The 20,229-nt window shown below is 62.5% G+C and overlaps 1 protein-coding gene across 1 annotated transcript; it reads right to left on the bottom strand.

The window, feature by feature from the left end:
• Positions 1-5,563: 5,563 nt before the first annotated feature.
• On the bottom strand, positions 5,564-19,105 carry KIF3C (kinesin family member 3C). Its single transcript, XM_050330858.1, has 8 exons — positions 17,676-19,105; positions 13,227-13,328; positions 13,008-13,130; positions 12,803-12,921; positions 11,433-11,549; positions 11,076-11,184; positions 9,871-10,046; positions 5,564-9,028 (listed from the first exon to the last, which is right to left on the bottom strand). The coding sequence occupies exons 1-8, from the start codon at positions 19,086-19,088 to the stop codon at positions 8,911-8,913; spliced, it is 2,277 nt and encodes a 758-aa protein (XP_050186815.1). The 5' UTR covers positions 19,089-19,105; the 3' UTR covers positions 5,564-8,910.
• Between the last annotated feature and the right edge of the window lie 1,124 nt (positions 19,106-20,229).

Consider the following 20,229-nt stretch of genomic DNA (forward strand, 5'->3'; position numbering starts at 1 on the left):
GGGGAGGGCGGGGCCTCGGGGAAGCCACGCCCACTCCCCCGCCGGTCACGCGGGCGCCTCCCACCCGGCCGCCCTCGCGCCGCGCCGAGGGGGGGAGGGAGCAAAGATGGCGGCGGGTCCTGAGGGGAGCGGAGATGGCGCGGGGAGTTTCCCCACGGCGGTCCGCTCGCCGCGCCGGGGCCGCTCCGTGTCCTGCGCGGCCGCAGCGATCCGGGTGTCGCCGGCACCAGCTGCCCTCGCCCGCTGCTACCAAGTGCCACCAGCAGCCTCTGCGGTCGCGGGCAGTTCCCTCAGCGCCCGCCGCGCGTGCTGCGCCTGAGGGGCAAAGATGGCGCCGGCTCCTTCAGAGGTGCCGCCGCCCACTCAGGGCCACAGCCTTAAATGCCCCCTCAGAACCACAACTGCCCCCTCAGTCACAACTGCCCCTTAGAGCCACAACTGCCCCTCAGAGCCATAACTGCCCCTCAGTGTCACAACTGCCCCTTAGAGCCACAGCCACCCCTCAGTCACAACTGCCCCTCAGAGCCATAACTGCCCCTCAGTCACAACTGCCCCTCAGAGCCACAACTGCCCCCTCAGAGCCACAACTGCCCCTCAGAGCCACAGCCACCCCTCGCTGCCCGGTGCCACCACCTTCCCAGTGACACCGACGCCAACGTCTCAAGGGTCAGAAATTGTAAATAATCTGCCCAGAGAGTCACGGAGAATGAGAGGGGGGTCGTGAAACAGGGCCTTGCCCTATCAGTGCAAGCGGTGCCATGGCCTCAAAGGAGGAACCTTGCACAGAGGGCCACCTGGGCTGTTATCGCACAGTCTGGGGTCTTCCTGTCACAAGTTGGCTCCTGCTGTGTCACCTGCTCTGTCTCTCATCACCTGCTGTGTCTCCCCTCACCTGGCTGGGCCACAGGATGTAAATGTGGATTTAACTGCTGTTTAGAAGCTGGGGCCCAGGGCAGCAGGTCACGTCTTGCTTGGCAAGCAATCCCGTGAATGACTTTGCCTAAAATTGAGGAGGGGGCACCTCTCCAAACGACCCCCAGAGCCCCCCGAATGAATCCATGCTGGCACAGAAACAACTATTGCATAAGATTGCACCGGCTGAGTAAATACGCATCGTGTAGACGGCAGTTATGTATTGCATAGGTGGGTTTATGGAAATACCAGTCTATCATTCCCTGACTCCATGATTACCCATTCTGCTTTAGCATTAATTCCTGTTAAACAAATATGAATTATTTAAGCTAAAACCAAACTGTAACAACCTTGCTCCTGGTTTTTACATACTGGGATAGTGCTGGTGCAGCTCCAATAAGGTCAGCCCTTCCCTTTACCATCAGGGATGAGCTGATCCCCTCACAACGAGCTGTGCTTCATTTCCTCCTATAGAACTCCAAGAGATAAAATTAGATCAGAGAGCACGACCCCAGAGAGCAGCTGGTGCCTGAGCCACTCGCTCTGAAATATCCCTAATAAGCTGCAATTTCTGCTGCAGCCGTTACACTTCCTGCCACACTGAGAGCTACAAAAGTGAGGAATGTAGAGAGGATTGAGGGAATATTTTGAAAATCATAGAATGACAGAACGGTTTGGGTAGGAAGGGACCTTAAAGCCCATCCAGTGCCACCCCCTGCCATGGGCAGGGACATCTCCCACCAGCCCAGGTTGCTCCAAGCCCCATCCAGCCTGGCCTTGGATACTTCCAGGGATCCAGGGGCAGCCACAGCTTCTCTGGGCAGCCTGTGCCAGGGCCTGCCCACCCTCCCAGCCAACAATTCCTTCTTAAAGTAAAGAATTTCTTCCTCAGAGAGAAGTCTCTCGTGGGAGACTTCACCTGATCTCCACAACTTCAGCATCATCGTCTCATTGTTGTTTATTACCCACGAGTTCCTCCAGACCATCCCAACTCTCTGCTGAGGGCACGCCCAGAGCAGGACGTGGACCAGGATGACTCCAGTGACTCCCAGGATGCCAGGTGACAGTGGGATGGTGTTCCAGCACTCACAGTGAGTCATCCCCAGGAGCCCCGGGCTGGTGATCTCACCTGTCACACGAGGTGAGTCACCCTGGGAGCGGGTCTGGCCTTTCTCTCCTGCACAGGAGATCTCAGACATGATAACCAGCAGTGAGGTCACTCTGCTCTGTTTCCTCAAAAGGATGCAGCCTCCCTTTCCCTTTCCCTGGGAAGTGATGCACTGAGCACCAGGTGGGACTTAGACGAGCCATTCCCTGCAGGAATCCCCAGGATTTTGGGACCTGTCTGCAGGAGCTGGTGTTTTCCTGTCCACCCTCGCTGTGCACAGCAGGAGGAGGGACAGCCTCCAGAGCTGGCTTCCACAGGGGAAGGGGGAATCAATGGACTGCTCTTCCCAGGGAACAGTGTGACTAATCCCTTGGGTCTGGGATGGGCTGGAATCACCTCTGCAGCAGGAGCTTGTGGGCTCAGCTCATCACTCCCGCTTCAGCTCCATCTCCTGACAGCTCCCAGCAGGGTGCCACTGGCTCTTCCAAGCAGAAATCATTCCAGAGGACGCCTGACATGTTAGTCAGATAATAAAGAATTTAGATATGAGGAAGGAATCCCTCCCTGTGAGGGTGGGCAGGCCCTGGCACAGGTTGGGCAGAGAAGCTGTGGCTGCCCCTGGATCCCTGGAAGTGTCCAAGGCCAGGCTGGATGGGGCTTGGAGCAACCTGGGACAGTGGGAGGTGTCCCTGCCCATGGCAGGGGGTGGCACTGGATGAGCTTTAAGGTCCCTTCCCCCCAAACCATTCCATGGTTCTGTGAGTCTGTGATTTCCTGAGAAATATCCACGCTGGAGGCCTCCATTCCATTTATTCCATCCAACATTTTGAAGCATTTCTGGGTCTGGAGTACTCAGAGATCTTCACCAGCCACCGGTGAAACATTTGGGAGCTGTACCTGGGGGGAACATTCCCCGCTTTTTCCCATGTGTACGAGGTTGATGTTCCTTCAGCGGTCACTGACTATCCACTGCCTCATCTTTCCTAGACCAGACTGTCTGCTCTGGCACCGCTGACGAGCTGGAGGGATGATCAGATCTCTGAGAGGACTCCTCTGCTGCTGCTGTCATTTGGGAAAACATTGCTGATAAAATTCAGCCTAAGTTTTCATCGGTTTCATCCAAGGTTTAGTCTCAATCTCACCTTGGCAGAGTCTTGATTGCCCTTTTCATGGAATCATCAAACCATGGAATGGTTTGGGTGGGAAGGGACCTCAAAGCTCATCCCATTCCACCCCTGCCACGGGCAGGGACACCTCCCACCAGCCCAGGTTGCTCCAAGCCCTGTCCAGCCTGGCCTTGGACACTTCCAGGGATCCAGGAGCAGCCACATCAGTGATGTGACTCCTGTGCTGGAAGCCATTCAAGACTGAGGTACGGCCTGAAGGAAAAATCAACAGAGGAAAACGTAGGGAAAGGAGTGGAAGAGCCATCGAGGAGGAAAAGCTCCAGTAGGAGAGGGAGAAGCCCACATGGTGTCATCAGAGTGTCAGGGAACAGCAAAAGAAATCAAAAATAAGCCCCCAAACCCTCTCTGCACCAAAGGCTTCCCACAGAGCTTCTGTCTCGGGAGGTGCACACAGTGAACTCCTGGTGGCTCTGGTTCCCTTGGTGCTGAAATACTTTACTCAGGAGTAAAAAAGTTTGGCTCTTCTGTAGCTTTTTATAACAAATAAAATCCCAAAACACCTTATAAAGATGATAATAACCTTTACTTCTGCTTTAGCAATGGAATCAACAGAGTCTGAGCCTCCCTCCCCCCAGGATTTGCTGCCTTGCAAATTTAATGAACCCGGGCATCAATATTCATGATGCCATCAATATTCATGATGCAGGAGCCCAGGCCATCCAGCCTGAGGGAGGGGACACAAAGGCAGGGGGTCCCTGGGGCCATTAACCCAGCGGGACAGCTGAGCTCTGCCCGGTGCCAGGAGAGCCCAAGGGCCCCAGGGCTTCCCTGTCCCACCCCTCTCCAGCTCTCCCAGCTCTGCCCAGGTCCCGCTGTCCTCCCAGGCACCCAGACTGCAGCCCTGCAGGAATTTCCAGTGCCAGACTCAGAGACAGCAGGGCTGGGAGGGATGCTCAGGGTTTATCCCACCATCCTTTGCCCTCTGGCGTCATTAACGGGTTTTGTTGATCCACTCGATCCTTTCAGGAGCTGAATGAGTGAAGAATCTCCTCAGTCCCCCTTTCCCCCTTTTCAAGATATTCCTTATGTTTGTCCTGTTCCTGTTTGGACACTCGGGCCTCTTCTCTACAAGATCCCAAAATACCTCATGGCAGCTCCAGGGTTGCTTTACCAAATTCCCTACGTGTGAGTTAAACTCGACCTGGCTGATTTGGGAACATCCAGGGTCTATGAGAGACCTTTAATATTCCATTTTCTTGTTTTAGCCTCAGCCCCTGTCACTGGCATTTGTTGTTACTCACCTGATCACAGCTGACCTTTCCGGTGGGGACTGAGGCAAAACAAATCTCTGCGTGCTTGGAATCACAGAGACACGGAGTCGTTTGGGCTGGAAAAACCTCGGAGGCCACCGAGTCCAGCTGTTCCCCCAGCACTGCCAGGGCCACCACTGACCATGTCCCCAAACGCCACATCCACACAGCTTTTAAATCCCTCTGCCACGGACAACAGCGGAGCTGGGAGTTAAGCTGCCAGAGGCAGGGATAGATGGGATATTGGGCAGAAATCCTTCCCTGAGAGGGTGGGCAGGCCCTGACACAGGTTGGGCAGAGAAGCTGTGGCTGCCCCTGGATCCCTGGAAGTGTCCAAGGCCAGGTTGGATGGGGCTTGGAACAACCTGGGCTGGTGGGAGGTGTCCCTGCCCATGGCAGGGGGTGGAATGGGATGGGATTTAAGGTCCCTCCCAAACCAATTCTGTGCCTCTGCAGTGGTTTTTTTTTAGAGCTGCTTTAATACCTGAGCCGTGGGAATTTCCCCATTTCCAATGGCAAGGGAAAAATGAAGCAGCCCTTGGGATATCACCAGGCCCTTCCCCACTCCGAACTGCCACTCCTGAGACAGCGAGGCCACTCAAACTCCTGTTCCACCAGCAGCCTGGATTCACTTTGGTGTCCACAGCTCCTTCCTGGGCTGGAACTGTCCCCGCTCAATCTCATTTTTTACCCCCAGGCTCTTCCCTCCTTCCTCTGCAAGAACCGCCCGCCCCACTCTGTGACCTGGGTGGGGCTCCTGTGCCAGCCCTGACTGTGTCACCCCTCCTGTGCCACCCCCCTGTGCCAGCCCTGCCTGTGTCACCCCTCCTGTGTCACCCCCCTGTGCCAGCCCCCAGGCTGTGTCCATGTGACAAACCAGACGGTGCCGGGGCCGTTCCCGTCCTTGTCCCCGGGCTGGAATTGGTTGCTTTAGGACAAACCCTCTCACACGAGACAGAGGCAGGTGGAGGCGTCCATGCCCTCATCCCAAATCCTCGCCGCGGGGACGATCCCAAATCCCCCCTTGCGGGGCAGAGGGTGCCGGGCTGTGCCGGGGCGGTGCCGCGGTGGCTCGGGCGGACGAAGGAGGCAGCGCACGGCCTGGCCACGATGCTCATTCCTTTATTGTGTCGTTGCCGTTCCGGAGGGCGCTCCCAGCGCGGGGTCGAAGCTACGTTACAGCACAGGGAGGAGGGTCCATCCCGGCCGGGGCGGGGGGCGGACACCTCTCCGTACAGTATGTATAATATATATATATTTATAATATGTCCTGTATACTCCTATGTATAGTGACAAGGATGGGCCACCAGACAGTGAACTTTTGATTTCTAAATAAATCACCAGAGCAACAGGCACGAAAATTTGGTCCTAATCGAGGCCCTCACCTTGTCCACAAACCCGGAACAGACCCACACCCACCCCCACGCGGAAAAACCTCCAAACCTGGAACCCAAAGGAACCCAAAGTTCAACAACAACAGAAAGAAGCCCCAGCCCAGCCCTGTCCCCCCAGGGGCTTTGCCCCGTGCAGCCCCTCACACTGACGGTCACAGACCCCGGCACACACTCGGTGGGACACACGGACACCGACGGACGCCACGAACACACCCCGGGGCGCAGGAACCTGCTCAGCCCCAGCAGCCGCTCCCAGCCCACCCTCCGAGGGGCCTGCTGGGCTGGGGGGCTCGGCAGTGCCGGAGAGAGGGCTCGGGGGGCTCCTGGACCCTGCAGTTGGATGTTGGAAGTGGCTCATCTGTCCCCTCCTCTGGGAGCTCCCGCCCCCGTCCTGTGCTCTGCTGGAGGGGCTTCCGCGTGGATCCCACTGGGACCACAGTCCTTCTGGAGCTGGAGCCGGGCCTGTCCCTCGCTGTGATGCCCGGAGGACACACTCAGGCCGTGGGAGAGCGGCACGGGGCTCATCCACCCTGCCCGTGGTGCTGCCTGGCCCGGGGCAGGCCGGGGGTGAGGACACCGTCAGCTCTGTCCCACACCTGGGCCCAGAATGGAGCAGGAGACGGTCACTGGTTCAGCCCCTCGGGGCTCCACGAGCTGCTGATCTGCCCAAGGTGAACTGGGGCCATTGCAAAACAAGGAAGGGAGGAAAATCTATTCCTGCAGGCCCCCCACAGCTTCTCCCTGTTCTGAGGCTGTGCTTCCTGACCCCGACTCCCAGAGGCTTTCCTGGAAACTAAACAAAGAGCCATCTCTCCCATCCACCGTGTCCTACAGGATCATGGAATCACAGACTGGTTTGGGTGGGAAGGGACCTTAAAGCTCATCCAGTGTCACCCTTGCCATGGGCAGGGACACCTCCCACTATCCCAGCTTGCTCCAGCCCTGCCCAACCTGGCCTTGGACACTTGCAGGGATGGGGATGGTTTTGTGGGGCCAGCTTGTTCCGGGGAATGCCCATGGACACCCCTGGCTGCTGGGGGTACCTGTGCACACAGACCCCACCCCACACTGTGGAAGGGACCCATCTCTCACTCCTCAAACACCCTCCCCCACACCCTCCTCCCCAGGCTGAGCACAGGAGGGAGGCAGCTCAGTCCTGGGAGCACCCACAGCACCCAGCTGGATTCTGAGCCAGGTGCTGGGCGGGGGAGAAGGGGACAAGGTTTTGGAGGGGGAGAAGGGGACAAGGTTTTTGAGGGGCAGAAGGTGTTATGAGGAGCAGATGGAGAGGGGAAGGGGGAGGCAGAGGGCAATGATTGAGAGCTTGAGGCAGGACAGTCTCAGAGGGGATGGGGAGAGGACACCCTGTGCCAGAGCAGGGGTGAGTGCAGGAGGATTCCCCTGCCCATCTGCACTGATGGGACACAGCTGAGGGGATCTGCCCAGCTCTGAGCTCAGCACAGCCAGTGCTCCTGCTGTTCCTGCTCCTGCTGTTCCTGCTCCGTGCATGTGCCTCGCTCCCTCACCCCATCCTGTGTGCAGGACCATCAGGGTCCTGTCCATCCAGGAGCATCCTGTCCTGACCAGTCCAACAGCAGATCAGGCTGCCCAGGGAGGTTCTGCAGTCTCCTTCCCTGGGGATACTCCAAAGCTGGACACAATCCTGAGTAACGTGCTCCAGGGCACTGCTTGAGCTCCAGGGGTCCCTTCCAATCTCAACTATTCTGTGAAGGAATTCTCTTTGTTTCCAGAAGACATTCCCTCCCTGCAATCTTCTCCGACCTGCCCTCCCAGGGACTCCCTGTGCCCGGCCCTTTGCCAATCCACACCCTCCCAGGTGAGCCAGGGGTTGCTCCCTTACCCATGAGAATCGTGTCCCACAAACAGATCTCCTCACCTCCCCCATGCCAGGGAAAGCACAGCTGCTGGCCTGGCACTGCCAGGAAGGGTCTTCACCAAGGTCCCACCTTCCCTCCCTCCGAAAGCCCCGTCCCGCAGGAACACCGAGCGCCGTCCCAGCGTGTGCGGCAGCTGGGATGGGATTCACGTCCCCAGAGCAGCCTCGTGGCTTCCCCATCACCCATTTCACACCCATCCCTCCACAACACACTTGGAAATTTCTCCCAGCTCACAAGTGACTTCCCTGTGGCATTTCCCAGCCCGGAGGAGAGCGATGACACCCCTGCCCTGGGCGTCACCTCCACTGCCTTTAGATGCACTCTCATCTCACCCCTCTGCTCTCCACAGGCTGCCTGTCTTTGGGAAGGGTGGGTGGCAGGGGCTGGAAAGTTCCACCTCTTGTTGTTGCTGTCAGGAGTTCCACCCCAGGGATGGGAGATGGTGTCAGGCACCTTGGCAGGCCGGGGCTGCCTCCAGAGCGTCTCCAGAGTGTGGCACAGGTGGACAAAGCCCGGCTTTGGTTGACTTTGGTGACTCCGTGAGCCCTGGGGATGGAGCTGGTGCTCCTGGAGTGACAGCCGTGCCCATGTCCATGAGATGTCCCTGCTGCCACCGGTGTCAGGCAGGCTGGGGAGTCCCGCTGGGGGACTCTGACAAGGGGCTGCCACCACTGAATCTCCAAATCCGTGTAGGAATCTCCAAATTCCCTGGGATCCAGCACAGCAGAGCCAGCACCAGAGTCCAGGGCGGCCTCAGCTGCTCCCACCAGAGCCCCCGCAGAGGGTCCCGTGCCCCTCCTGGTTGGTGAGTGGTGTCCTGGCGGTGCCCAGCCCTGTGCCAGGATGGCGTGGGCAGGGCTGGGAGCTGCACAGACCGGGGGCTCAGCACAGTGCCCAGGGCCAGCCCTGCACGTCCAACAGTCCGAGCGCATCTCCCGCCTCCGCCGCCAACCACTCCATAAATAAATAGGTTAAATAAATAAAGTGACAGATCCGGGCCGGGGAGGGCACAGGGAGGGAGGGAGGGGCAGTCCCCGCCGGGCCGTTCGTGTCTCACAAACACACGCACACAAAGCAGCTGCAGACAAGGACGGGCTGGGCCGGGTTCGGCCGGGCCTCCCTCGGCCCCCTGGGGCTCAGTCCGGAGCAGGGCGCCAGGAGTCACTCCTGAGCTGGCATGGCTGGCACCGCTGGCACCGCTGGCATGGCGGCACACGGGGCGCTGGAGGTGAGGGACACGTGTGTGGTGGAGGAGGGCAGAGACCGCGGCGTCTGGCACCTGGGGGACAGAGAGGAATGAAGCTTGGCTCTGCTGCCCCTGCCTCCTGTGGGCCCCCAAATCCCCAAAATCCAGTCGTTTTCTCCATCATCTGCAGGCAGCACCCTGTGCTGGGCAGGGCAGGGCAGTACCTTGTGGGGATGGTATACGTGTATCATGGAACCATGGAATGGTTTGGGCAGGAAGGGACCTCAAAGCTCATCCTGTTCCACCCCCTGCCATGGGCAGGGACACCTTCCACTAGACCAGGTTGCTCCAAGCCCCGTCCAACCTGGCCTTGGACACTCCCAGGGATCTAGGGGCAGCCACAGCTGCTCTGCCCAACCTGTACCAAGGCCTCAACCGTCACAGTCAAGAATTCCTTCCCAATCTCCCATCTCTCCCTGCCCTCTGGCAGTGGGAAGCCATTCCCTGTGTCCTGTCCCTCCATTCCTTGTCCCCAGTCCCTCTCCAGCTCTCCTGGAGCCCCTGCAGGCTCTGGAAGGGGCTCTGAGCTCTCCCTGGATCCTTCTCTTCTCCAGGTGAGCCCCCCCAGCTCTCCCAGCCTGGCTCCAGAGCAGAGGGGCTCCAGCCCTGGCAGCATCTCCGTGGCCTCCTCTGGACTCGCTCCAGCAGCTCCACATCCCTCCTGCACCGAGCTGTGCACGACGACAACTCGGCGTGAGCCACATTTTAAACTCCGATCCCGCCCAGCAACTCAGGGCCAGTCTCAGCCCCAAAAGGAACGGGGGATTTCCAGCCCTGCTGCGACTCCTCCGTCTGCCCCAAGCCCCCTTTGTCCCCAGGGAGCCCCCCAGCCGTGCCATGGCCCCCATGCCGCGCAGGCCGCGGCGCTCGCTCACCAGGAGCGGGACTTGCGCAGGCGGGAGGCCGCCGGCCGCTCCAGGAGGCTGTCCAGGCGCATCAGCCGCTCCAGGTGCAGCGCCCGCGGGTCCTGCTCCGCCGGGTCCCGGCTCCGCTCGAACTCGAAGATGGCTGGGGGGGAGAGGTCCAGCTCCAGGAACATGATGTTCTCGGCCTGCAGGGACAGGGAACACGGGAGCCGGCACAGGAGTCACCACGAGCGGCCCCGGGGCCAGGAGGAGCTGCTCCTGCTGGGGAGCAGGGCCCTGCTCTGCTGCTGCGGCACAGCACAGCTCCCCACCGGCCCTCAGCTCCACTGCTGCGGCACAGCACAGCTCCACACCGGCCCTCAGCTCCGCTGCTGCGGCACAGCACAGCTCCACACCGGCCCTCAGCTCCACTGCTGCAGCACAGCACAGCTCCACACCGGCCCTCAGCTCCACTGCTGCAGCACAGCACAGCTCCACACCGGCCCTCAGCTCCACTGCTGCAGCACAGCACAGCTCCACACCAGCCCTCAGCTCCACTGCTGCAGCACAGCACAGCTCCACACCGGCCCTCAGCTCTGCTGCTGCAGCACAGCACAGCTCCACACCGGCCCTCAGCTCCACTGCTGCAGCACAGCACAGCTCCACACCGGCCCTCAGCTCCACTGCTGCGGCACAGCACAGCTCCACACCGGCCCTCAGCTCCACTGCTGTGGCACAGCACAGCTCCACACCGGCCCTGCTCCACTGCTGCAGCACAGCACAGCTCCACACCAGCCCTCAGCTCCACTGCTGCAGCACAGCTCCCCACCGGCCCTCAGCTCCGCTCGGGCTCTCCTGGCCTTTCCCAGAGCTCTCCTGGCCCAGCTCCCAGCGGGTCAGGCTGAGCAACCCTGTCCTTCCCAGCAGCAGGAGCTGCTGGAGCCAGGGCCAGCAGCTCCGGGAGCAGCTGAGAGCAGGGATCTGCCAAGGGGCAGGATAAAGCTGGGAGCTTGAGCTGACGTATCCCAGGTCATCGTGAGCTTGTTTACTCCATCTTCTGTCCCGGTGTTTGTCCGTCCATCCACCCATCTATCCACCCACCCATCCACCTCCACTTATCCTTCTATCCAACCATCCATCCATCAACCCACCTCAGTCCATCTGTCCGTCCATCCACCCAGCCCCATCCCGTTCATCCCACGGCCCCGTGCCCCCGGCAGTGCCCCGTGGCGTACCCGGAAGCGGGGGTGGGATCTCATGGCCATGGCCACGCGGGCGTACTGGCTGATGGGTCTCTTGTAGCCCACGGCCGAGGTCGGACGCCTCTTCATCTGGGAGCTGTTCCTGCAGCACAGGCAGGGGAGAACCCGCGTTAGGGAACACAAACTGACCACAGCCGTGTCCGAGCGGGGACCGGGGGAGCTCGAGGCCCTGCCCCTGGGGCTTGGCTTGGAGGGGATTTCCACACGTGGGCACCTGCAGGGCCCTGGGGACATCAGTGCCCCGGGGACATCGGTGCCCCAGGGACATCGGTGCCCACGGGCCATCAGCGCCGGGGCAGCGCCTGGGCCGGGGCCAGGCTGGGCACGTACCCTCCGGTGGGCACCAGCGGCTGGAACTTCCACTGGTCCTCGTCACCATCGAAGTACAGGCGGTTCATGATCTTGTTCTTCTCCTCGGGAGGGATGAAGTTCTCGATGATCAAGTACCTGAGGCAGAGACCGGCCGAGAGGGACGGGAGGGAGTGATGGGGGAAGGAGCAGGGGAGGGAGGAGTTAATGCGACAGGAGACAGAAAACAGGTCGGAAAGGGAGAGGAAAAGGATGGCAGGAAGAGAGGGAGACAGCGCAGGGAGAGGAAATATCCAGAGGATGAAAATGCGATGGAAGTGGAGAGGTTGAAGGAACAGATGGAGCCACGGAGAGGGGAGAGGCAGGAGAGGAAGGGCGGGGGGTGACAGTCATCAGAGAGGAGCCAGGACTCCTGAGAGCTCTGGGGCTCCAGGCAGGATCAGGACCACCTGAGCACCTGCCTGACCCGAAAATCAAAGGAAGCTCAACGATGCCAAATGGACCCCGAAGGGAATCTTTTTTCCCCACGTTTTTTGGGGCAAATCGAGCAGCTGCCAAAAACTGTTTGCAGTCGACGAGCTGCTCCTCCGAACTGCAGCTTCTCAACGGCCATGTGTCGGGAGGGAAAAGGGGAAAACAGGAGATGGAATTTTGTTTCCAGTAAAACTATTTTACCTCGAAAATGCTGAAGTGCTTGTAAATGTCTGGGGGGGTTAAAGATACTGAAAGAGACGAGTGTTTGAAGTGAGAACAAACCCCTGGGGGCGGTGGAGCAGCAGCTGCTTCTGTGGGAGGCTCCCAGAAGGAAAACACTGCCTGGCTCTGCCAGTGCCCCTGGAGCTGGGAGCTCCCACAGAGCCGGGCTCACCCCGAGTCCCCCCAGAGCCACCAGAGCAGGTCTCCAGATGCCCTCACTCCCCAGCCACCACTGCCACCCCCAGGCTCATCCCCAGCTGGTGCCACTGCTGGGCTGGTGTTTCTGCTGGAATATTTTATGGTTTTCCCCTTTCTCAGCAACTTTTGGAGGCCCCAAGTGCTGCTCGCCCAGCGCTCAGGGTTCCAACACCTTCTGCCACCGCCGGCGGGTGGGAAGGGCTCAGCTCTCCCTGTCAGGGGGGATTGATCCCTCCAGCTCTGCACCCACCCTGAGCCCCCAGCCCTGCTGTGAGCACCCCAGCCCTGCTGTGAGCACCCCAGCCCTGCTGTGAGCACCTCAACTCTGATCTGTGCCCCCAGCCCTGCTGTGAGCACCCCAGCCCTGCTCTGAGATCCCAGCTCTCCTCTGCACACCCCAACTGTGTCCTGAGCACCCCAGTTCTGCCCAGTACACCCCAGTTCTGCCCTGCACACCCCGGGCCCAGGTGCCCCACAGCCACCTCACCACCACCTACTTGAGCTTCAGCTCCCTGGTCTGCTCGTTCTGGGCCTCCTCCAGGTCCTGGCGCACTCGGATGTACTCGTCGTGCTGGTCCTGGATCTCGGCCTTCACGGCCTGCAGCTTGGCATAGAGCTGGGGGACAGCACCCTCAGCCCTGGGGAGGGAGGAGGGACGGCCTTGTCCCTGTCCCTGCCCCTGTCCCCACCCGCCACACTCACCTTCTTCAGCTTCTTGGTTTTGATCTCCACCTCCTGCTGCAGGGAGGTGAAGGTCTCCCGCAGCTCCATGGTCTCCTCGTCCCGCAGCAGCATCTCCTGCTGCATCTCCCGCTCCCGGCGTTTCTGCAGCGCGGGGGGGACACGGTCAGAGCCGGGAGGGGACCGGCAGGGGACCAGGGGACGAGCCCCCAGCAGCCCCCGGCACCCCCGGGCCGTTACCTGCTCGGCGATCTCCTGCCGCCTCAGCTCCAGCATCTTCTGCTGCTCGTTGGTGTGGTCCACGATGGTCCTGCCCCCGATGAGCAGCTTGCTCTCCATCGCCTGGGGAGGGGGCAGAGCGTGTTGTCACCCCCCCACCCGTGGCCTTTGCCTCAGGCCACCCTCACTGGGGGGTCACTCCCATCCCTGCTCCCTGCCCTCATCCCTGCTTTTGGGAAGGCTGGAGGTCTTCGTGTGGCACGTGCTTCAGTCCCCGGCTGCTGGGGAGGGGCTGTGCACGATTAGATTGGATATTGGGAACAATTCCTTCATGGGAAGGGCTGTCCAGCCCTGGCACAGCTGCCCAGGGCAGGGGGGAGTCCCCATCCCTGGAGGGGTTTAAAGGGCGTGTGGAGGTGGCACTGGGGGCAGCACTGGGTGCTTGGACTCCACGGCCTCGGAGGGCTCTTCCCACCTAAATAATTCCGTGATCCTACGGACACCCACCAGCCCGGGGCCGGTTCAGCTCCATGGGCGGGGCTGGGGGGTGGGTGACGTGCCCCCTCCGCTGGCTCCCAGCCCGGCCTGGTCCCGTCCCACTTCCTCCTGCACAGCTGGGAACCCACGGCATTCCATGGACATTCCACGGACAGGACGTGCTGCAGCTGCAGCAGCCCGGCCCCTGAACCCTCCTTCCCACAGCTGGGCACACACCCACACACGGACACACACACGGACACATGGACAGACACATGGACACACAGACGGACACACAGATGGACACACACAGATACATACAGACACACACACAGACACATCGTGAGTGCCCCTGTGTGAGTGCTCATGTGTGAGTGCCCGGGTGTGAGTGCCCAGGTGTGAGTGCCCGTGTGTGAGTGCTTGTGGCAGTTGTGAGTGCAGCCCTGTGTGCAGCCGTGTGCCGGCCCTGCAGTCCTGCTCCCGTGACAGCGTGTCCGTGGCCCCCAGGGCTGCGATTCTGGGGGCTCCCTGTGACAGCGTGTCCATGGCCCCCATGGCTGTGGCTCTGGGGGGTCCCTGTGACAGCGTGTCCGTGGCCCCCATGTGCTGTGTGCTCTGGGTGTGTCCCTGTGACAGCGTGTCCGTGGCCCCCAGGGCTGCGATTCTGGGGGCTCCCTGTGACAGCGTGTCCGTGGCCCCCAGGGCTGCGGCTCTGGGGGGTCCCTGTGACAGCGTGTCCGTGGCCCCCAGGGCTGTGGCTCTGGGGTGTCCCTGTGACAGCGTGTCCGTGGCCCCCAGGGCTGCGGCTCTGGGGCGTCAGGAGGGACAGACCCCGATGTTCCCACAACACCACACACAGCTTTAAACATCAACCTGCCAGACACAGAGCCAGCACAGCCACCATCCCTGGGGTGTGACCCCTGCCACCATCCTCGGGGTGTGACCCCTGCCACCATCCCCAGGGCACCCCTGCTGCCACCATCCCCGTGGTGCTCCTGTCACCAGCACGTGGCCACCCTCACCCACTGGGGTCTGCCCTCAGGGTCCTTCTGGACTCCCCCAGATCAAGGGTCCCTGCTCCTCACAGTGCCCGGACTCCCAGGAACCCCCCCTGCCACAGCCACAGCCCTGAGGGGCAGCAGGGCCACCACCCCACCCCAAGGGCTGCCAGGCCTCGGGGGACACAGATGGCATTCATGCTGCTGTCACATGTCCCCTCACAGGGGTCTCCACGGGGGTCCCATGACACATCCCCTGGCTGTACCCCAGCACCAGCAAACCAGTGACCCCCATTCCCACCAACAGCCATGTGGGGCCAGAATCTATTTCTCCTGTTTTTCCCCCATTTTTCCCCTTCCTGGCTGCAGGAGGGGGCACATTGTGGGGTTGTGGGGGCATGCAGGCAGCCCCCCAACACCCACGGGACACCCCACAACTGCAGCAGCGGCTCCCACCTTCCCCCACCCCATGAGACCCCTGCAGCCGTTCAGCACTGCGGGGGCACAGCCCCGTGGGTGCCCCATCCAGCCCCCTGACCCCCACCCTGGGATTCCTCCTCCTCCTCCTGCCCCCAACACCTTCGGATGGGGGGTGCTGGCCGGGTGTTCTGCTGGGGGTGGGACCCCGAGGGCAGCCCCCAACTCGATCCTGTGCCATCCCCTGCCAGGGCTCCCGGAGCAGCTGGGCTGGGGGCACTGGGGTGCTCCAGGCCCCTCATCCTTCTCCTCCAAACCCAGTTCCTGGCCCCAGTTGTTCCCTGGGATGCTGAGTGTCCCCTACCCCTGCTGGGGTGCAGGGACGATGCTGCTGCCTTCCCTCCCTCCCCTCCCCAGCAGTGACACCCTCCCCTCTGGATTAAGGGTTTCTTAGTGCTGTTGTTTTCTCCCTGCCAGAGCACTTACTCCCTCCAACCAGCAGCCTCCCAATCTCCTTTAGCACTAAGCCCCTCCAGGAACTTATTTCCGGCACCCAAATAACTTTCCAGCGCTTTCCCTCCCGCTGACCTCGGCCTCAGCCCCCGGCAGAGCTGTCAGGGCCCACGGCACCCACACCCAGCTTGTCCCCGGCACTGCCCCGCCCCCTGGGCACATCTGGGAGCCCAGGAGCACAGCTGGGTGCCCAGGAGCACAGCTGGGCGGGCTGGCCCCCGCCTCTTTGCGCTCTGTGGTGCCCACTAACCCAGCCGGGTGGCAGAGGCAGAGCCCACACCCACCAGTGTGATGACGCAGGGGGTGCAGAGTGTGTCCCCCCCGGGTGTGGGGGGCACCCCGTGTCCCCCCAGTCACCCTGGCTGCCTTTGCCACGGCCACAACAGAGCCAGTGGCTCCTTGCCTGGCCCTGCTGTGTGCCAGAGCTGCCCGTGGGCACCGGGAGGCCACCCAGTGACCCCTGCAGTGTCCCCCAGACAGTGCCCGGTGGGGTGAGCGCTGGGCTGACACAGGGGGGATTTCTGCTCCCTGAGGTGACGCCTCACTGCTGTGACTGTGCTGTGCCCCCGGCCAGAGGATCCCTGTGTACACAGAGGCTCTGAAGGCCACCCAAGGGGACGCAGTGTCACCTCGCCTCCAGCCCTGCCGTGTTACTCAGCACTTCCAGGACACACAGCGGCCCTGGGCCAGCCCTGCTGTGCTGTGCCAGATGAGGAGACCATGCTGGACAGCTGCCAGCCACAGCCTGCACCCCACAACCCACACCCCACTGTGGCAGGGGGATGGCTGTGGGGACCAGGCTGGGCATCCTGCTGTGCCAGGACAACTGCCACGGGACACCCGCCGTGCCAGCCAGGGACCAGCGTCCCCCCCACGGCTCTGCCCCAGTGGCACGTCCCAGCGGGTTCCCACGGGTCTCTGTGCAGGCATCCAGGCACGGCCACGCATCCCTGGGCATGATCACGCATCCCTGGGCACGGCCATGTGTCCCTGGGCACGGCCCAGCGTCCCCGGGGCCGCAACAAACAACACAGCCCTGCCCACGGAGGAGGGTCTGGAACCCCCAGCTCAGCCCTGACACCCTGAGCACGTCCCCCTCCAGAGAGGCCCCTGCCTGTGCTCCAGCCCTGTCGCTGCATCTGGGCCACCCCGGTGCCTGAGGGGCTGTGCCTGAGGGGCTCTGCAGTCAGGGGGCTGGGGCTCCCTCTCCCCCCGGGTCAGGGGGCTGGGGCTCCCTCCCCACCACCCTCACTGTTGTCACGGCCCCACGGCTGCCAAGGGCACATGGGTGGGGGTCAGGACCCCCCAGCCTCACCAGGGACAGGAGCAGGGCTGGGGTGGGGGCAGAGGTGCAGCCCCAGACCCCCGGCACGGCTGGGGCTGCCATGGCCCCTCTCACCCTCAGCCCCACATCCCTGAGCATCCCTGAGCATCCCTGAGTATCCCTGAGCCGGTGGTGGAGCCAGTGGTGGATCCAGTTATGTGCCCCCACCCACCCCGCTCCGGCTCAGGGTGCCAGGAAGGCTTTGGGGTCGGGAGGGGGTCGGGGGTCCCTGCAGAGCTGCCAGGCCGTGCCAGGGGCTCACAGCCCTGCCCAGCCCAGCACAAGTGAGGGGCTGGTGGGAGGCAGGTGCACAGTGTCCCCAGCCTCAGCCCTGGGCACGCTCCTGGTGCCACCGGGGATGAATTTGCAGCATCACTCCCGTCACTCCCCCTCCCTGCCACAAGCTGCTTTGTTGTGCCGAGGGGGACCAGAGCTGAGCACAGCAAACTCGTGCCACCAGTGACCCACTCCCCCACAGCCCTTCCCACCCGCCTCCCTGCAGCTCCACACAGGGTTCCAATGCACGTCCACACCAGAGGCCAACCCTGCCCAGCCCCACACATCAGCGTGGGTCAGGGTCTCTCGGGGGCCCTGCCTGGACACCTTGTTGAGGGTCCCCCTTGCCTGGGCAGCCGGGTGTGCCCCTGGCACAGGCTCCCAGATTGGGGCCCGTTCCCACACGCCGTGAGGGGCTGGGGGCACAGCAGGTCTTTCCCCCCGGCCTCGCGTGGTGACACGTACCTTGTACTTGATGGCCAGCAGCTCCGTGGCCTCCTGCTCCTTCCGCAGGTCCTCGATCATCTTCTCCTTCTCCTGGAGCAGCTTCTGCTTCTCCTCGCTCACCAGGCTGTGGTCGTCCTGGATAGCGGCTTTCTCCTCTTCCAGTCTCTCCTTCTGCTCCTTCAAGTAGTTCTCCATGTTCTTCTCCAGGCCGTCCTCGTTGTCGTCCTCCCCTTCATTCTCCACGGTGCCTTCTCCATCCATGGCCTTCTTCCTCCGGCTGCTCCTTCTCCTCTTCTTCCCCAGCATCCCGCGTTTCTCCAGCTGGGCTTTCAGCCGGACGATCTCCTCCTGAAACTCCCGCAGCAAGGTGTCCTTGGGGTCCTCGTTCACCCGGGGCTTGTTCTTGATGTTCTTGGCCCTGTTGGCGAACCTGAGCGTGGAGAGGCTCTCGTCGTAGCTGTGGGAGGCCGGGCCCAAGGTGGCCACCATGATTGTCTTGGCGTTGCCCCCGAGGGAGTCCTGCAGCAGGCGGGTCAGCTTGGAGTCCCGGTAGGGGATGTGAGTGCTCCTGCCGTCCACGAGCGCGGAGATGACGTTGCCCAGGGCGGAGAGGGAGAGGTTGATCTTGGAGGCCTCCTTGGGGCGCTCTCCGTGGGCCCCCATTTTGTTCTGGCGCTCGCTGCCGGCCAGGTCCACCAGGTTGAGCTTGCCCACGCGGATGTGCTCCTCGCCGTCCGGCCCCGTCTCGCTGCACTCGATGGTGATGAGGAAGATGGCGTGGGAGCGCGAGCTGTGCTCATTCATGTTGGTGCTGCCCACGGAGCGCGTCTGGCTCCCCAGGTTCATCACGTGCTCGATCTCCTTGACGTTCTTGGTCACGAAGGAGGAGAGGTCCTTGATGTACACCCCCGTCTCGGGGTTCTCCTTCAGCTCCAGCTTCTTGCTCTGGTCCTTGGCGAGGAGGTCCCTGATCTCCTCCTGGTAGATCTCCAGGTACGAGGCCCTCACCAGGTACTGCTGGTTCTGGGAGCGGGAGATGTGCGTGAAGATGTGCTCGAAGGCGCTGGGGATGATGCCGCGCTTCTCCGGCTCGGCCCAGGCGCCCTGCATGGTGTAGGTCTTGCCGGTGCCGGTCTGGCCGTAGGCGAAGACGGTGCCGTTGAAGCCCTGCAGCACCGAGTCGATGAGCGGCCGCACCGTCTCATCGTACAGATCGGCCTGCTTGGAGCTGGCGTCGTACACGGCGTCGAAGGTGAAGGTCTTGGGCAGCTCCCCGGGGGCGGCGCGGGGGTTGCGGATGCTCACCTGGCCCAGCTTCACGTCCAGCTCCAGGACGCGCTCGTATCCCGCCGCCTCCTCCCGCCGGCTCATGGGCCGGCACCGGGCCACCACCCGGAGCGCCTCGCAGCCGCTGCGGGGCTTGCCGGCCATGGCGGCGGCGGGCGGGGCCGGCGGCGCAGCGGGGCTGGGGGGCTCAGCCGCGCCGCCCCCGCGGCATCCCCGGGGCCGGGGCCGTGGCCGGGGCCGAGGCGGAGCGGGCGCGGGGGCGCGGGGGCCGGGGCGCGGCGGGGCGGCCCCGCCGGGCGCTCGCTCATGGCAGCGCGGCCGCTGCGCCCCGCCCGGTGCGGGGATGGGGCGGGCGGGGCGGGCCGGGGCGGGGCGCGGCCGGGCGGCGATTGGTGCGCGCCCCGCACGCACCCGCGCACCCGCACCCCGGCGCGCACCCGCGCACCGCACCCGCGCCCCCGAGCGCGGCCCCGCACCCGCGCCCCCGAGCGCGCCCCCGAGCGCGGCCCGCACACAGCCCGCACCCGGGAGCGCTCCGACCCCCCCGGCTCCCCCCGGGCACGCCGGGAGCTGTAGTGCGGCCTTTGTGCTGCGCCCGGGGGCGGCGGCGGCGCTGGGATGCGGGGCTGGGATGCGCGGTTGGGATGCGGGATGAAGGATGCAGGACTGGGACGCGGGGCTGGGATGTGGAACGCGGGGCTGGGGTGGGGGATGAAGAATGCAGGATGAGGGATGAAAGATGCAGGACTGGGATGCTGCACTGGAATACAGCATTAGGAAGTGGGATTGGGATGTAGAATGAAGGATACAGGGCTGAGATGGAGGATGCAGAGCACAGGATTGGGATGCAGGGCAAAGAATGCAGGATTGGAATGTGGGATTAAAAAAAAGGCAGGATTGGGATGCAGGATTGGAATGCAAGGATGCAGGACTGGGATGTGGGATGAGGGATGAAGAACTGGAATGCAGGGCTGGGATGCTGCACTGGAAGGCAGGATGTGGGTTGCAGAATGAAGGATGCAGGATTTGTATGCAGGATGCAGAGTACTTTTGTGGGATTGGGATGGAGGGAGCAGGGGCCATGATGGGGCTGTGGGACTGGGATTGGGATGGAGGGAGCAGGGTCCATGATGGGGGCTGTGGGTGACTGGGATTGGGATGCAGGGAGCAGGGAGCAGGGTCCATGATGGGGGCTGTGGGACTGGGATTGGGATGCAGGGAGCAGGGAGCAGGGTCCATGATGGGGGCTCTGGGACTGGGATTGGGATGCAGGGAGCAGGGTCCA

Source organism: Myiozetetes cayanensis, unplaced genomic scaffold (genome assembly GCF_022539395.1).
Source record: "Myiozetetes cayanensis isolate MyiCay16 unplaced genomic scaffold, myiCay2020 scf45, whole genome shotgun sequence".
Lineage (NCBI taxonomy): Eukaryota > Metazoa > Chordata > Aves > Passeriformes > Tyrannidae > Myiozetetes > Myiozetetes cayanensis.